This window comes from Aristolochia californica, unplaced genomic scaffold, assembly GCF_029961685.1.
Source record: "Aristolochia californica isolate CCGP_79_NKW_82.1479 unplaced genomic scaffold, dmAriCali1.0.hap1 SCAF_7, whole genome shotgun sequence".
Classification (NCBI taxonomy): Eukaryota; Viridiplantae; Streptophyta; class Magnoliopsida; order Piperales; family Aristolochiaceae; genus Aristolochia; species Aristolochia californica.
Window position 1 is genome coordinate 5,872,462 of NW_027182268.1, and position 17,421 is coordinate 5,889,882.

The 17,421-nt window shown below is 40.9% G+C and overlaps 4 protein-coding genes across 4 annotated transcripts; 3 read left to right on the top strand and 1 right to left on the bottom strand.

Annotated features, from left to right (window-relative positions):
* The first annotated feature begins 424 nt into the window (after nucleotides 1–424).
* On the top strand, nucleotides 425–3,062 carry LOC137936308 (phospho-2-dehydro-3-deoxyheptonate aldolase 1, chloroplastic-like). The gene is made up of 5 exons (XM_068780892.1): nucleotides 425–1,067; nucleotides 1,215–1,492; nucleotides 1,637–1,913; nucleotides 2,010–2,255; nucleotides 2,573–3,062. Exons 1-5 carry the CDS (start codon nucleotides 555–557, stop codon nucleotides 2,843–2,845), a joined length of 1,587 nt encoding a protein of 528 aa, XP_068636993.1. The 5' UTR covers nucleotides 425–554; the 3' UTR covers nucleotides 2,846–3,062.
* Nucleotides 3,063–6,388: 3,326 nt separating this feature from the next.
* LOC137936318 (heat shock 22 kDa protein, mitochondrial-like) lies at nucleotides 6,389–6,697 on the bottom strand. The gene has a single exon (XM_068780907.1). It carries the CDS (start codon nucleotides 6,695–6,697, stop codon nucleotides 6,389–6,391), a length of 309 nt encoding a protein of 102 aa, XP_068637008.1.
* A 5,383-nt stretch (nucleotides 6,698–12,080) lies between these two features.
* LOC137937123 (trihelix transcription factor ENAP1-like) lies at nucleotides 12,081–13,808 on the top strand. The gene has a single exon (XM_068782185.1). It carries the CDS (start codon nucleotides 12,260–12,262, stop codon nucleotides 13,076–13,078), a length of 819 nt encoding a protein of 272 aa, XP_068638286.1. The 5' UTR covers nucleotides 12,081–12,259; the 3' UTR covers nucleotides 13,079–13,808.
* Nucleotides 13,809–15,382: 1,574 nt separating this feature from the next.
* Nucleotides 15,383–16,864, top strand: LOC137936337 (protein PHOSPHATE-INDUCED 1-like). Its single transcript, XM_068780930.1, has one exon. The coding sequence runs from the start codon at nucleotides 15,773–15,775 to the stop codon at nucleotides 16,712–16,714; it is 942 nt and encodes a 313-aa protein (XP_068637031.1). The 5' UTR covers nucleotides 15,383–15,772; the 3' UTR covers nucleotides 16,715–16,864.
* Nucleotides 16,865–17,421: the final 557 nt, after the last annotated feature.

Consider the following 17,421-nt stretch of genomic DNA (forward strand, 5'->3'; position numbering starts at 1 on the left):
TTTGAATTTAGTATTTTATGAAATTAATTATTATACATGAAATATCTTATTTAAGGGTAAAAATTAAAATTACTAAATTGAGGATAGACGAAAAGGAGACTCGGAAAAATGAAAAAGGGTCGGTGTCTGATATGAAGATACAAGGGACGACCATTGACCTATATAACCTGGGGTCACATTATTGAGTGGTCTTGAATTGATTCAACATGGACGCATCGACTATCTGCGTGTACAAAGTATGAAATAGAAGATAAAAAACAGATTAGAGCTGCAAACCCTAAATTTGGTGTGTCCATATGAAATTGAGATAGCTCCCCTTTCGTTCGCAGCGAGGCTTGTTCTTCCCAAACTACCCCTGCCCTCTTTCTCTCTTTCCAACTACTCCATTCCCTTACCAAACCCCCCGTCCTTCTTCTCTTCTTCCGCCATTATAAATCCCCTCCCACCTCTTCTCCCCCTTCTCTTAGGGCCTGCCATCAGCACCGATTTCTCTCCGGCTATTTTCCTCTCCAACGGAGTAGTTGAGAAAAACGCAGCTGGGAAAGACGGTGACAATGGCCCTTGCTGCTTCCACCGGCGCTTCTCTCTCTGCTAAATCTTCTCTCCAGACCCCGTCCCTCTTCCCTGCCACGACCCACCAACCCTCTTTATCGCTCCCCACCAAACCCACCAGACCCATCTCCGCCGTCCATGCCGCCGAGCCGGCCAAGAACCTGGTCATCGCCGAGAAGGCGGCCGTCAAATCTGCCCAGCCTGCCGGGAAGTGGTCTGTCGACAGCTGGAAGACCAAGAAGGTGCTGCAGCTCCCGGAGTATCCTAACAAGGAAGACCTTGAGTCCGTGCTCAAAACCATTGAGGCATTTCCTCCGATCGTCTTCGCAGGAGAAGCCCGGAACTTGGAGGAACGCTTGGCGGAAGCAGCCATGGGCAAGGCATTCCTCCTCCAAGGAGGAGACTGCGCGGAAAGTTTCAAGGAATTCAACGCCAACAATATTAGGGATACCTTCAGAGTGCTGCTTCAGATGTCGGTCGTCCTCATGTTCGGGGGTCAGATGCCTGTTGTTAAGGTAAATTTTCGAGGATCTGTGCAAAAAATGTAAAAAAAAACAGAGCATAAGAGACAGAGAGTTTTTCTTTTTGTTTTTTATTTTTTTTATTTTTTTGAAGCAATGTATCCAAATTGGAAGTTTGAACTAATGGAAATTTTATCACAGGTTGGTAGAATGGCCGGGCAATTTGCCAAGCCCAGATCCGATCCCTTTGAGGAGAAGAACGGAGTAAAGCTTCCGAGTTACCGTGGTGACAACATTAATGGCGACGCATTCGACGAGAAGTCGAGAATCCCGGAACCTCAGCGGATGATTCGGGCCTACTGCCAAGCGGCAGCTACCCTTAATCTCCTCCGCGCCTTCGCCACCGGAGGTTATGCTGCCATGCAGAGGGTCACTCAGTGGAATCTCGATTTCACTGAGCACAGCGAACAAGGCGACAGGTAGCGTAAAGATCTTCGTTTTCCCGATCTCCCGATCGTGCTCGTCTCCTCTGTCTTGTCTCTCCACCTATTTTATAGTACAAAAAATTAATCTTAAGAACAAAAACAAATCGGAACGAGTTGACTCAGCTGAGGGATACACAGGTACCGCGAGCTGGCTCACCGAGTCGACGAAGCCTTGGGATTCATGGCGGCTGCCGGACTCACCGTGGAGCATCCGATCATGACCAGCACCGAGTTCTGGACCTCTCACGAGTGCTTACTGCTACCATACGAGGCAGCTCTCACTCGCGAGGACTCGACTTCAGGCCTCTACTACGATTGTTCTGCTCACATGCTCTGGGTCGGTGAGCGAACTCGACAACTCGACGGAGCTCACGTCGAGTTCCTCCGAGGAGTCGCCAATCCACTCGGGATCAAGGTAAGTGAAGTAATGGCGATTAGTTGGTGACATTTAATTATTTTCATTTTTGAACATGGAATTAATGGAGGCTGACGTTAATTACGGCGGTTTCAGGTGAGTGACAAAATGGACCCGAACGAACTGGTGAAGCTGATCGAAATCTTGAATCCCCAAAACAAGCCTGGTAGGATTACCATTATCACTCGTATGGGAGCTGAGAATATGAGAGTGAAGCTCCCTCATCTGATCAGGGCAGTTCGCCGGTCTGGTCAGATCGTCACCTGGGTCAGTGATCCAATGCACGGCAACACCATTAAAGCTCCCTGTGGTCTCAAAACTCGTCCCTTTGATGCCATCAGGGTAATCCTCTCCCACCATCCAATTTTTTTAGATATCGTCTGTTTTTAACAGAATATTATTAAACTTTCTTGAAAAAATAAAAAAAAAGTAATGATTCTTTGTTGTAATACTCTGGTAGTCGCCATGGATCTCACTTAAAAGTATGATCCTGGTGTCGTTTAATTTCTTGGAAAAATATAGACAAGATTCGGTGAACATGGAAGCTCGAGGACATTAAATTGCTGTAATCTGAAAATATTAGAATAATAATCTCCGCCGACCCCCTTTCGTTTTTCTTTCTGCTGATAGATTATTCAATTAATTGTGGTTATTGTTAGGCGGAGGTGCGTGCCTTCTTCGACGTGCACGAGCAAGAAGGAAGCCACCCAGGAGGGGTTCACCTGGAGATGACGGGACAGAACGTAACAGAGTGCATCGGAGGGTCCCGGACGGTGACCTTCGACGACCTGAGCTCGCGCTACCACACCCACTGCGATCCGCGTCTGAACGCTTCCCAGTCCCTCGAGCTCGCCTTCATCATTGCCGAGCGACTGAGAAAGAGGAGAATCGGGTCCCAGCAGCCCAGCCTTCTGTCCCCCTTGGCCCATTAGTTCTGTAGGTTGTGCACTCCGCAGAAACAGGACCCTCGTTGGAAGGGTTGTGGAAGAGGTGACCGCCGGCCTGTGACTTACCCCTCTTCTTGATTACTCGCTCTTTTCTTTTGTTTTTTTGTTTCTCCTATAGATCGAAAAACCGCCTATTTATGTATGTATAGTTGAAGATTTGGAGAGACGAATGATTAATAAAGCAAAAGGCTAATTTCATATTTGGAGGCTGCTGGGTTTGGTGGGATTATTTGAACAGAAAACGCTTTTCTTTTTGCAGCCGCACCAGTGTCCTGTCTCTACTCAGTAGGGTCAATCGCCAGTCTCCAGTCACCACATAAAAGCTTCTTTTAATTGGGTAAAGAAAATTGTAGACTCTTCACCTACTTCTCCACTTAGGAGCAGTCGTGGGCGATCTTTTAATGCCAGCAGAAAGCAGAAGTTAGGTTTTAACGCTTACCTACTTGCTTAGGCCACTTAGAACGAAAGCATTCTTCCTGCTTTGTTTTGGTGCTCTACCTGTAGGAGGAATTGGAAAGGCCAAGAAGGGGAGATTCGTTGCAGTGAGGAAGTGACAAAGCTCTGAGAAAGCTTCGAAGTGGTATCATTCAGTTTTTGGTTATTAGGTGGATGGTGGATGGGAATTGATGGTATACATCACTGGAGATGTCGCGATTGAGTTCAATTCAATGTGGCCTGGAAAAACTGAGTTTAAATATATTTCTTTTGATCCAAAGTAAGCTTCACTCGAACTAAGAAAAGTTAGCATTTAGCGGCCAACGAATCTCCTCCGAGGAGAACTTTAGGAACTAAAAGACAGAGATCAGGGACTCGATCACATTTGCTTATCCACGGGGAATAATTTTGAAAGTTTTTAAAGAACAGGAACAATTTTGGTAATTTGCTTATCACTCGATCACATTTTGCTCATCCACGAGGAACATTTGCTGCAGGAACAACAAGATTCCGATCCGTTGATAGTTCTCTTTTCAGCAACTGCACAAAAACGAAGAAATGAGAATGAGAATAGGTTTTCTTTTCAGCTTCTTCAGCCATTCTACGCAAGACCCTTCGTACAATCTCTCCCAAATACATACCAGATTGCATCTTCTAAAAAATATGTTCTCCTAGGTTGTGACTATCACTATCTAATGCCTCATCATATTCTGTTATCAGAAGATGGATGACCTGAAATTGCTCCGTTCCATGTTTGATGACCGTCTCTCCTGACTTAGGCAACAGACCATGCCACTTAGGAATTGCATCTGCTCTCTAAACATAAGCAGCATTTATACCTGATAAGGGATTATCTTCCTTTCCGTAAAGATTTCTTATCTTCCTCGTTGTCTCTCAGTCACCACCACGCCTCTGGCTATGGTTCATCGTGCGGGAGCGATTTCTCTCTGTATTTAGGCTGAATTCTTAAACATGACCTGCAGTCAAAGGAGGTTGTGTCGACTCGCATCCAACCTCCTTGTTGTAGAATATAGGAGTCTAGAATAATAATATCACGATTATCATTGATGTATACTATTTATAGAATAATAATATCACGATTATCATTGATGTATACTATATATAGAATTATAACATAGACTAGTTGATTATAAACTCTACAATTTGAGTCGGTCTCTAATTCAATCACCTATTTTTATCTATATCATTATCTTTATCATGCCCTCGCAAGATGGACCTCCGATAAGAGAATCCAATATTGATCTTTAGAAAGAGGAAGTGTGTTCTTAGAAGAGGTTTGAAGAGAACATCGACACTAGAGGCAACTGGGGCTGATGGAATCACATCATCTGGAGGAAGAGCAGTGGCACTAGAGGTAGACGATATCACACCTTCCAGTGGAAGGCCAGCGGCTAGGGCGGACGGAATCACATTGTCCGATGAAAGAGCAGCGGCTGGGGCAAACACAATTGCATTGTCCGAAGGTAGGGCAATGGATGAGGCAGACGAAATTGCATCATTCGGTGGAAGAGCAACAGTTGGGGATAACATAATCGCATCATCCAGTGATGAGATGAGGAACAACGATATTGGTAGCGTCTGAGGGCAACGGGAGCAGATCAAAGGAACCGCAAGTGTGTGTGTGTGTGTGTGTGTGTGTGTTGGGGGGGAGTTGGCGCGGTGTCAAGCGACGGGACTGGCTTTGCAATGAAGGCTCGAGGATTTTTTTTTTTCGTTGGCGAGACGAAACGGCGGGTTAGAGGCTGACAACAAAGTCAGCGATGATGGTGGCGGCAGGTGGCAGGGGCAGCAACGACGACAACGGTGAGAGTGGTCGTCAGTGACGGCTCAGAGAAGTTCGAGGAGGGTGGTCACCAGTAGGGATTTTTTATTTTTTTTAGAATATCTCCAATAAGATTGTACAAAGAAGGGAAAGTAAAAGTACCTTGTATGGGCGACGGCAGTGGGCTATAGCAACTGAGGCTACTTTTGATAAGAATTTCCAATGACAACAAATTGGTTCTGATTAATAGATCGGGAGCTCTGATACCATGTAAAGTTGTGTCAGAGGCCAATCCCAGAATAACTAATCATCTTAGGAAACCTCTTTCCAACTAATAAACTCAACATACTAATCATTTATGTGGGACTATTCTTAACACCCTCCTCATGTGTAGGCCCTTTGGAGAGAAAATTGCGAGAAGGGCTCCATGGCGATAAGGATCGACAACAACAGACTGGAGAAGAGTCGAAGAAACCAGGGGCTAAACGCGACACAGGTGTGCGGCGACGACCAAGGTAGTTACGGAAGACAATAGGCAAGAGACAATATTTATAGAATTACAACATATACAATAATTAATTTCTAACTCTACAATTTAAATCTATCTCTAATTAACCTTTTATTTTTATCTATAGTATTATTTCTATCTCTATCATTGTCTGTGAAAAGAATTTTTTTGCTTTTAGAATGAAATATGCTATGCAAAATTGATGAAGAGTGAACCAATCCTCTTTGTGAATAATCTGGGCAGATTGAACATTGGATGTCATGAGCCAACGTGGCAATACGCAAGCAAAGTAGCAATTGGTGCAATTCAATTGCTAGCTAGTCTATCCCTACTTATCACCAACAAGTGCAAAGCGCAAACGGATTAAAAGAGGCAGAAAAACGGAGAAACTCTCGTCCATCAAACTGGGGAAGCACCGTTGCTCTCAGAGGTGGACATAATCGTCTCTGCTTGTAGCTTCCCTGAGTTGCAGACTCTTTATCGTTTCTTTGCTACAAAGATTTAAAACTTCTAAAATAGCAGCTACAGCCCCGTTCCGCTCTCCTTATGCAGGAAAAAAATGAAAATAGTAAAAACAGGAGGTAATCGACGACACTTTCTTTCGGGAAGTCGTTTCGTTTATACGAAGGTTGAAGTGGACAATTTTCTGCTCTTTTAATGGAAAAAGGGGAATTTATGTTGACGGATTAGTCTGGCACAAAACCTACAAGACGCCATAGACGTCCATCTACCCTGTTTCTCGAACTTCTCGATTTCTACAGAGAACTCAACCAACAGATCGAACTCTACAAATTCTCAAGGATTACTCGACCTTAACGTGAAGGACGTCACTCCGCTCTTCTCCCTTCACCTTCGGAACAATAACCCTTAGAACGCCTTTCTTCATCTCCGCCTTCATTTGATCGAGCTCGCACACTTTAGGCGGGAGATCAATCTTGCTAGTGTACGTCATCTCTCCGTCATCTTCCTCATCAGCTTCTTTTTCTCCTTCACCTCTGATTACTAGAGTATTCTGCTCCACCCACACTTTGACCTGCTCATTTCCAAGTCCAGGCATATCAATCCTCAGACGCACGGCGTTCTCATCTTCTTTCACATCAAAATCCCCCATCGCTCCGCCTCCTAACCCCCACGATGCCGCTACAAAAGGGTTTTCCATCATCTGGTCCATAATGTTGAAAAGCTGACTCAAGGTCCTCGACGGGTAAAAAGGATCCACTATTCCTGCAGCCAGGAATCAAAAAATCAGAATCAGAAGTTCTAGGAGCATTCAAATCAGGAAACACCTAGGACCGAATTAGGTAAATATTCAGTTTAAATATTTATAATATTAATATTTTTTACTTGGGAATTTAAATTATAATCAACATAATTTTAACTAATATTAAGTATTTATAATCTTTATTGCTTTTAAATTATATTTAGTAATAATAATAATCAAAGAAATCTACTATTACTATTAATTTAGCTAGAAATTTAACATAATACTAATTTATTTTGCATAAATTAATTGATCTTAAATTATTATTGATATTTAAACTTATAATTGGTATTTATGCTCTCTTATTGATCTATAATATTTAATATTTACTCTTTATTCCAATATTAGTTTAATAGAATATTTAATATTAATTAATAATGCTCTGTATATTATCTAGAACTTATATTCCTTTAAATTTAATTAATAATATCTAAACTTTAATATTTTATTATTATATCATATCAATCATAATAATCTAAGGAAATGATCAATAGAACATTGAGAACATTGAACACAACATTGAAAATATAAGAACAATCACACAGTTGGACACTCAAAATTTAAATGTTTATATCAAATAAAAATTAATTTTAAATATATTTAATAATATAATTGAAAAATAAAATTTATTATTATTATATTATGTATGATATTTACTGTTTCTTAAAATTTAATGGTATATTATAATATCTAATAATTTAATATTATATTTAGTAATATAATATAATCTTTATTATTCTATAATTTTGTATTAATATCACCAAGATTAATATAATACTATTTAATTTAATTTTATTAGTTTAATATGATAAAAATTTGACATTTGAATGATTTTACCTTTAAAGTATTGCATTCTTTGTAGTTATAATATTTTTTTATTAACATAACAATTTATAATACCAACTATATCAAATAACACAAAATTTCAAGCAAAATGAACAAATGTACATAGAATACCACATAAAGTAATTTTATTTTTATTATTATAACTTTTCAAATACTAAGTCATAATATAGTGAACTAAACAAAATAAATGGGAAGAATAACAAAGTTACACACACGAATAAGAAAACTTATAAAAATTAAGAAAATAAGTGACTTTTTTTTTGTGATACCAGATTACCATTATTGGGTCCAACCTAAGATCCACTTTCTTGTATTTTTAAGGTTGTAACTTCCTCTTCTTATAGCCCGATTTTCTATTGAATATCATCAAGATCACTAATTATGATGTAGTTTTGAACTTCAAGTTCTCATACCAAACAACAACAAAATCCTAATTTTGCACTCTGTTATGTAAACCTAGATCAAATTGGTATGTTGAATTGGACCCCGAGGCTCTACTATATTAAGACCATTACGGAATTGGGAATTGACCCAACTGAATCAACCAATTCAAATGATAAACAAGTTGACACATCTAATTAGTGTTTGTCACCCCCCTCATGATGGAATATGCAAAACAAGGGAGAGGGTTAGTTCCTTTCCCCTCTCATCAAGAATCATTTGAGGGCGGGGGGGATCTCTCTGTTCCCATCTATTCGTTTATGTGCCACTACATTAAAATAAGGAGAAAGATAGGGGCCTCCACCTCTGTTCCTCACCCACTTTGTAGTAATGGGGAGTATTGGTCTCAAAATCCCAATTAAGATATTTTTTACGATAAACCACTAACAATGTGCATCAAGTATGCCATATAGCTCAAAATCTCCAAAAAGAAATTTTTAAAAGCATATCCATTTGACCAACCCATCCGAATGGTGTAGCAAGAAGTTTAGAAGAACACCATCCAATGGGGTCTACTAGCACCTTGCAACCAAACAAGAGAAAAAAAAACTTTGAAGCAGGACATTCCCGTTGGCCAAAATATCAAAATAGCCAAACCAGAAGAGGCAAGAAGAATAAAATGGGCACAAGGAGTTGAATACATGCAAAAGAGTTGACCACATCAATATGAAAATGAAGAGTTGAAGTCAAATACATGGAAAAGAGTCAACTATATATAAAAGACTCTACCACATTTTAAAGACGAATGAAAAGGAGTTGACCATAGAGAACTGAATCAACCAATTCAAATGATTAGGGAGTGGGGGCGTGGACAGGGGTGTCTATGCATTTATGTGTCAAAATAAGGAGAATGATAGGGACCATTGCTTCTGTTTCGCACCCACTTTGCAATAATGGGGAGTGTTGGTCCCAAAATCCGAATTAAGATATTGTTTACGATAAACCACTAACAATGTGCATCAAGTATGCCTTGTAGCTCAAAACCTCGAAAGAGAAATTTTTAAAAGCATATCCATTTGACAAACCCATCCAAATGGTCTTGTAACACCTTTCAACCAAACAAGAAAAAAAAAACTTTGTGGAAGGCCATTGCCGATGGCCCGAATATCAAAATGGTCAAACCAGAAGAGGCAAGAAGAGTAAAATGGGCAAAAGGAGTTGAATAGATGCAAAAATATTGACCACATCAACAGGAAAATGAAGAGTTGAAAGCAAAGGAATCAAATACATGGAAAAGAGTTGACTATATATAAAGGACTCTACTACATTTTAATGTCGAATGAAAAGGAGTTGACTACATAGAAGTAAATGATTACATAAGCTAACCAAACTTGGCATAAAGTAAAAAAAGAGAACCACTATCAATGTAAGTGACATGTGATATAAAAATTCAACTTTGCCAATCTTCTAAGTTTTGATATGGGAGTTGTAGATTTTCAAAAGTTGTAAGTGACCTACAATTATGTTCAACAATAAAAATAAGATTTAATCCATATTTTTTGAAAATTTTGGACCTATTTTTACTCTTGTTTTGTAAAAATGACAAAATGTCATTCCCAACAATATTAGCTAGTGTATTTTTTAATGTTGGGAAACTTTCTATTAGGCCTTGTAACTATCTAGTTGCCCAACCTAACAATGGTATTATAGTGTTGAGTGTTATAGGATTGAACCTAGTTCTATCCCAAAATGACTAGCCACTTATGAGGCCTATTGTTCAACCTCATAGATCATTCACTTCTCTTAAGGCTTCTTAATGTGAGACTTTTTCCCACTTCCCACTTCTCCTCATATTTGGGGTTAAATGTAATTAGCCTACGAGGTATCCACACCACATAAAGAACTTGGCTCTCAATCTTATAGAGCCCATAATACACGAATAATTTGGGGATCATACATTGGACCTTGACCCATGCACTCAACTTGCTTTAATACCATTGTTAATATAAGCTCAGTTTCACCCCAAATTAACTAGTTACTTAGGAGACCGATTGTTCAACCTTATTACTTCTTCACTTTTCTTAAGACTTCTAAATGTGAAACTTTTTCTCTCTTAAGATAAATTAAAGGATAAGGAGGGATACTAACTTCAAGAGAATTTGTAGATGACATAGGAGGGTAGCCAGCCAATGGAGTGCAGAAGTCTTAGTCAAAGAATCTTGTGGTAGCCAAGGAGATTTGTCTGGTGGAGGATCTTCCAATGATACCACAGGCCTAACAATAGATGAAGGAAAATGGTTATTCCCTCATCTTTTGGATCTAGGTCTAGTAGTAGTCTAATTCTGATTTTTATTTTTTTGTCCTATTTGATAAGTTACCACTATTTCTTCTTCCTTTGCCTTGAATGTACATAAAAAATGTCTTTAGAGGCATGATTGTAGTTTTAGATTTTTTGGTTAATATTTGAAGTATTGTGGAACAGATATTATCAAAATAATTTTTTACAATAAAGTTGAGAATATGTTTTTGAGGAACCTCTAAATATGGCTTCAAGTTTGCAAAACATATATTAGTAACTAGGGTTTCTCTCTGTTTTTCTTGAATAACAATGTTTGGGGAGAATGGTTGAACTAACTTCCACTATCGCATCAATCTCCAAATTAAGTAAAATATTCATATAATTCTCCCATTATTTAATGGTATATATGATTTGAAACTTAAAAATACAATTTAGCCCGTGTTTCCCCAGTGACTTTTGTTCACATGTCCCTCCATTTTGTTTATGATCTAGTTAATGACAATAATATCTTCTTTAAGCCATCTTTTATATGATGCATCTTCTTCATCAATAACCGAAGGAGGCTTGGTCAAGTGATTAGACAAGTTAGTAATAAAAAAAAACTAACCAATTGTGACCGACTCAAGTAATTAGATAACCCCTTCGAAGGGTTTGTTGTAATTTTCAAGAGGTCATTTTTTCCAAAAATGTTGACTAAACCCTCTTTGGCCTTGAGCACAGTCCTCTTTGTTGTTTAAGATGTCAACTTTTGTTTGTAGAGAACTCCAATTGAAAAATTATTTCTTGCATTGAAAACTCTGCTCAAAGATATTTTAAAAAAATATATAATTTATTATATGAAAAGTCCAGTATGATACAACAAACTCCAAAAAAATAAAATAAAAATGGGTACTTAGAAAAAAGGACTAAAGGGAAAAGCAAAAAAACTTCTTTTTTTTTCTTTTTCTTTTTCTTTTTCCTCATCTTCTTCATTTGTTCTTCTTCATCATCTTCATTTCCTTCATGGAGACAAAAGAAGCAAAGATTGAAGGTTTGGGAGAGAGGAGCAAGAACATGGGAGAAGAAAGACGAATGAAGAAAATAATTCATGTTAAACTAGAGGAGAGTGTGGTTTGCATATTCTCTCTTATTTATAATATAAAATGATGATAAAATGATATTAATATCCTTTCTCTCCTTATACCCTTTGAAAGAAGATGCTAGAAAAAAATATTTTCCTAAAAACCTAAGTAAATAGAAATTACATATAGGAAAAGCAATCCATTAAAGGCATTATACAACATCATCATTGGGTCAAATGACAATCAAACTCGGTCTATTCAAGTTCAACTAGACCCAATCATCTCAACAGTTGGTGACTAGGTCTCAAACATTGATTCAGGTGACTAAAAAATTGAAAATGAGAAAATTTGGTTAACCTAGTGCCCAGTTCAAAAAATACTTGGCCCATCTTATTACTCCTTTTTGGTTCTCTCTTTGAGGAATAGAGTTTTTATATTTATATTGCCCAGTTCAAAAAATACTTGGCCCAGCTTATTAGCACACTAACTTATTATTGGGCCAAAGATCTACGGTCTTCCCTTTAATTGGGCTTGGCCACTTGCCAGACCCTCGATAGGCCCAGAAAGGCAACAGAGGCTGCAGAGCCACGACTCACTCATGAGCCACCATACTTTGCTGAAACGCGTTTCCGAAGCGGCGGATGGCGCAACGCCTCCACGGTCAACGGCCCGGTCAAAGCCTACCCACCCCATCTCCACCACCACCACCGCCTATCGCCACCTCTATGGCATCCCCACCACCACTCCCTTCAAAACCCACTCCAACCCATTCTTCCCTTCTTAACCTCTCCCAAAACCCCTAACCTTAGCTTCCATTCCTCCTAGATGGGTCCCACCTCCCCCTCTTCCTCTTCCCCTCCGCCGCCTCCCAAATCGGCCGCCCCTCCTCCTGCACCGGCGCCCTCCACCCCCTCTCTTCCCACCTCCTGGTCGCACATCGAGACCGTCCACCTCATCGATGCCTACCACGACAAGTGGTACTCCCTCAACCGCGGCCAGCTCCGCTCTAACCAGTGGGAGGAGGTCGCCCACTCCGTCGCCGCCCGCGGCGGCTTCGCTGCCCCCACCAAGACCGCCACCCAGTGCCGTCACAAGATCGAGAAGCTCCGCAAGCGATACCGGGCGGAGAAGCAGCGCCGGCCCTCCGCCTCCGCATGGCCTTATTTCCACCGCATCGACCTCATGGAGAAGGGCCCTCGCACTACTCGCGCCTCCTCCCTTTCCAACGACGAAGACGACGAAGAAGACAACGAGGTCAATACCAGTAACACGAGAAGCATTAATCACATCCTGCAAAGGCCTCCCCTGATCGATAACTCTTTCCCGAGGTTCTCGAGAAACCCTAGATTTCGTAAGAGGAGTTTTTACGACGATCGGGAGGAGGACGAGGAGGAAGCTGAGGAAGAGGAGCGGCGGAAGGGGCCGGTTTCGGAGTTGGCCGCTGTGATTCGATCTTTTGGTCAAGGGTTTGTGAGGATGGAGAAGATGAAGATGGAGATGATGAGGGAGACGGAAAGGAGCCGGATGGAAATGGAGAGGAGAAGGACAAAAATGATTCTTGATTCGCAAACGAGGATGGCAGAAGCTCTTAAGACGGCAATCTCCTCTGTGAAGAGGTCCAGGAAATTGGAAAAGCCGGAATAGATCTAAACTTGTGTTCTTCTCTTGCTTGAATTCAACTGGGCTGTTGTACCTTTGAATGCAATATACAGGTATGATGATGATTTGTTTAAGCTGCTCTTCACCGCAAATCTGACATCTTTTCTCCGTGGATAATGGGATTTGGGTCGGAAATTTCTTTTCTGAATCCATGTAGATAACCTTCTTTTGTTCTTTCTTTTTCTGCTAACTGTATTGGATAACTGGAACTTAAAAATCTTTTATTAGTAGTGTCACGGAGCATTCCTACTGCTTTGAAGAAGCGACTGCTGCTAAATATATCAGATCATCAAAATACTATCTACTTTTGTCTTTTATAAAATTCATGATATATTAAAGTTCTCTCTGTAAATTGACTACCTCTACCGAAGTATATCTACCAAACAGAGTAGGGGGACTGGCAAAATTTCTCAGGAATATTAGCTTCACAGAGATGGGTCTCCACAGAGATGGGCTGTTCTGTGTTCCTTCTGCCTGTATCTGCCAGCCTTTCCCTGGTGGAAACCCTCAGAGCTACTAGCCTGTCTGTTGCTTTATTTTGGAATTATGTGCTTTCAAATTGATTAGACTCAGAATGTCAACAAAGATGTAGCATTAACTTGGAATTACTATTTGTACATGGGGATGAGGTTTCTGGCTGAAAACTTTTTCATGCTATGAGTCTGTGTATATCTTTGATGGAGATATTAGAGTTCTTCTCTTGGTACAGTCTAAATGACTGCAACTTTGAAGTGAGGTTTGTGGGAGATTTTTCCAGAGAGCCTTACGGAAGTTTTGAGTATGTTAACCTTCTGTGGTGACTTAGTTGCAAATGACAATACGAATCCAATTAAAAATTGATTAAAAAACTGTCAGATACATTGACTGAGGCATGTTATCTTTGTCTTTTCATTGAGTTGTGAATGAGGTCTTTGACTAACATGATTTTGTTCTGATAAAGGAGTCTGCTCAAATTGCAGGGGAATTTCTAACTACTTATCTTCTTTCTTTCTCTGCCTTTTTGTGGTCATTGTTGAATAGAGTAGCTATCAAATTTTAAGATGAATCAAAAACCCTTGTTTCAAGAAGAATTCAATAGAAAGATAAATCAACAGTCCATGTTGGAGAGCTCCAATATACATGTGTTTTATGGAGGATGGCTCAAACATTCTTTTCCTTTTCTATACAAAATTTGGAGTATGTTGTTCTGACCAGTAGGACTCATGTTGGAACTCACACACAAAATCCTCATGTCTGAGCATTAGAAAATTTTGCAAGAGGACAGTTAAGTGTCTGTAAACATTCAAAATCTATCTAAAAAAACAAATCCCATTTTGATAAATCAATGGTTCGAGTTTGAATTGAAGAATTAGGCTTAGTTGAATAGATTCTTCTGAAATATTGGTACACATTCGATGGTATTTTGTGATCTCTATTTCCATTTGTTGGTCTGCAATGTAAACTGTTGTTCCCACCAAACGTCACTTGGACTTGGTGCATGAAGATGGGTAGAGATTGATAGTGCAACATAGAGGAGACAAAATTGAATAAAATATGACATATGTAGATTTATCAAGTTAGTTTATTTACATTTCATGTTTTCTAACCCCAGAACAATCAGGCAGTCAATGACTCAAGGAATTTAAACTTCTCCTCGAAAACTTGGGAAAAAGCAAGGCAGTTTGGGTGTTAAGCCTCGTCTGGAACTAAGCATGCTCAACATACTCACCCTTAAAGAATCAAAACAATTAATTACTGACAGATGAGGAATGAAAGATTCCTTGAAATCATGGAGGAAATCCCAGCTGAAGGGGGTTGCAGGATAAGTAATATTTGTTCAGATAGAAACAGCATAGCTGAAACCATACTTAACCATGGTTCGGATTTGTGATATTTCACAGAAGGACAGTGATCGTTCCTCTAAAGTTATATGCAGCTTGACCCTAAGCTTTTTTTCCCCTACAAAGAAAAGAAAGAAAAAGTGCTCCGGGACAGTACTGCATGTCGATCAGTTGTTCTTTTTGGTTTTATATTGAGATACACAGGGCCTCTTATTTTCGTTTTTAAGTGTTCATTGGTGTTTTATGTGGTTGCTTTTCAGCTTTTCCCATCATTTGAAGTAAAACGCATGCTGCCTTCTAGTTTTCGTTGCAGAGAATGTAATAGAAACACATTTGTCCCTTAATTAGCTTCAGCGAAAGTCAGTTCCTCGTCCATTTATCAGGGGGACGCGCAGTTGGTTGTTGACTGCTTAAATTTTGAGTAAAGAGAAGCAACGCGCTTAGTTGACTACACCTTCGTGCGCCCAATTAAGTCTGTGATGGGTTCTCTTTCTCTCCTTTCTGTTCCAATGAAAAGAGAACAAGAACCAGAAGAAAAGAAAAACTAATGGAGTCCGCAGAGAATAGTGGCAGACCACTGACCTGTCCCCACATGCCGCGTCCCAGAAGGTAAATGAACGCAGCTGTTCTCTCTTGTCTTCTACCTAAATTAGCTGTATCGATCTTCCAAGAACAAACGCGTCGCACAGTTGGCTCTAGCTCATCATCAATCCCACTCCTACCTTCTCTGCTCCTTTATATATAGCCATGGTGGCCTTCTACCTATTCAATCGACTCACCACCCAAATTCCTATCCCAGTCTTCTTCTTCTCTTCTACTTCAGTCTGTCTATCAGTACTGTGAAGTTGGGTTAAAAAAAATGGCGGTTCTCCATGTTCTGATCGTTTTCTTCTGTGTCTTTCAATCGGCTTTTGCGGGGAGGATGTTTACTACTTCAATGGCTCAAGATCAGCAGCCTCTGCTGATGGAGTACCACAAGGGTCCCCTCCTCCGCGGCCCGACGGCCATCAATCTTATCTGGTATGGTAAGTTCACCCCTTCTCAGCGAGCCATTGTCGTCGATTTTATCTCCACTCTTTCTTCTTCAAAGCCCCGGGAGAGCGGCCAACCGTCCGTCTCGGCGTGGTGGCAGACTACCCACAAGTACTACAGCCACCTTTCCACTCCCAAGTTTTCTTCTCCCCCCCTCTCTCTCGCTCTAAAGTCGCAGACGCTCGACGAGAGGTACTCCCTCGGCAAATCCCTTCGGATGAAACACATCGTCCGCCTGGCCTCCAAGGGCGCGCAGATGAACTCCATCAATGTAGTACTCACCGCCGCCGATGTCAGCGTCGATGGCTTCTGCATGAGCCGGTGCGGAACCCACGGGTCGTCCCGGTGGGGACTTCGCAAGGGAAAGTTCGCTTACATTTGGGTCGGAAACTCAGAGACACAGTGTCCCGGTACCTGCGCCTGGCCCTTCCACCAACCGATGTACGGCCCTCAGAGCTCGCCATTGGTCGCACCGAACAACGACGTTGGCGTCGACGGGATGATCATCAACATCGCCAGCCTCCTGGCAGGCACCGTCACTAACCCTTTCGACAATGGGTATTTCCAGGGTCCAGCGGAGGCGCCGCTGGAGGCGGCATCCGCTTGCACGGGAATGTACGGCAAGGGGGCCTACCCTGGTTACGCCGGGGAGCTCTTGGTGGACTCCACCACCGGAGCTAGCTACAATGCGCATGGTGTTAATGGAAGGAAGTACCTGCTGCCGGCCATTTTTGATCCGTCCACTTCCAAGTGTTACACTTTGGTCTGAAGATCAAAACGAGCAGCATTTCAATGCTGATGCATAGATTATGATAGGAAGAGGGAGAAGATGAGGAGAGAGATTAGTCACATTGTAATTCTTTTCATTATTTATTCTTTTTTGCCAAATTGCCCAAATAAAGAGCAGGTTATTCTTTTAGACCGAATACTAAGAAATTAAGCTGGTGGCAAATGGCCTAAAATGTCCGAATAACGATTCAGAATTGCAGTGCGAACTTCAACCCAATTTTAATTAAGTTTGAATGCGATAATTTAATTTTTTGCTAGCCTGCCATTTCGGCTCGCCGACCCCTGGTTCCTTCGGTCTGGTATCCACCGCAACCAGTTTAGGGAAATGGGAGCTTTCAAGGACCAACGGCGCTGAAACGATTGGCTTCATTCACTTTCATGCGCCTAATTAACTCTGCGTTGAGGTGGTTGTCTTCCAGCAGAAAAAGAGCAAAAGCTGCAATAAAGAGAATTTAATGGAGATGGCGCCCACATGCAGTGTCGCAGAAGATGGACATGGAAGTCAGCTGTTCCACCCTAACAAACGCGTCTCACAGTTGATCAAACCTCCCACTCACTCCGCTTCTACCTTTCTACTCTCTACTATCAATTCAGTACCCCCCATTCAATCCAGTTTTCTCTTCCCAAAAGGAAAGTAAAATGAATTCAAATTTACCCAAAATCTTGAGTGTGTGCCCACAATCAAGT

Excerpts from the sequence above, each read along its gene's own strand:
- LOC137936308 (XM_068780892.1), top strand. The coding sequence starts at position 555 with ATGGCCCTTGCTGCTTCCACCGGCGCTTCTCTCTCTGCTAAATCTTCT. Across the intron at positions 1,068-1,214 it reads GTCAGATGCCTGTTGTTAAG|GTTGGTAGAATGGCCGGGCA; the intron begins GTAAATTTTCGA and ends ATTTTATCACAG. Across the intron at positions 1,493-1,636 it reads CACAGCGAACAAGGCGACAG|GTACCGCGAGCTGGCTCACC; the intron begins GTAGCGTAAAGA and ends AGGGATACACAG.
- LOC137936318 (XM_068780907.1), bottom strand. The coding sequence starts at position 6,697 with ATGGGGGATTTTGATGTGAAAGAAGATGAGAACGCCGTGCGTCTGAGG.
- LOC137937123 (XM_068782185.1), top strand. The coding sequence starts at position 12,260 with ATGGGTCCCACCTCCCCCTCTTCCTCTTCCCCTCCGCCGCCTCCCAAA.
- LOC137936337 (XM_068780930.1), top strand. The coding sequence starts at position 15,773 with ATGGCGGTTCTCCATGTTCTGATCGTTTTCTTCTGTGTCTTTCAATCG.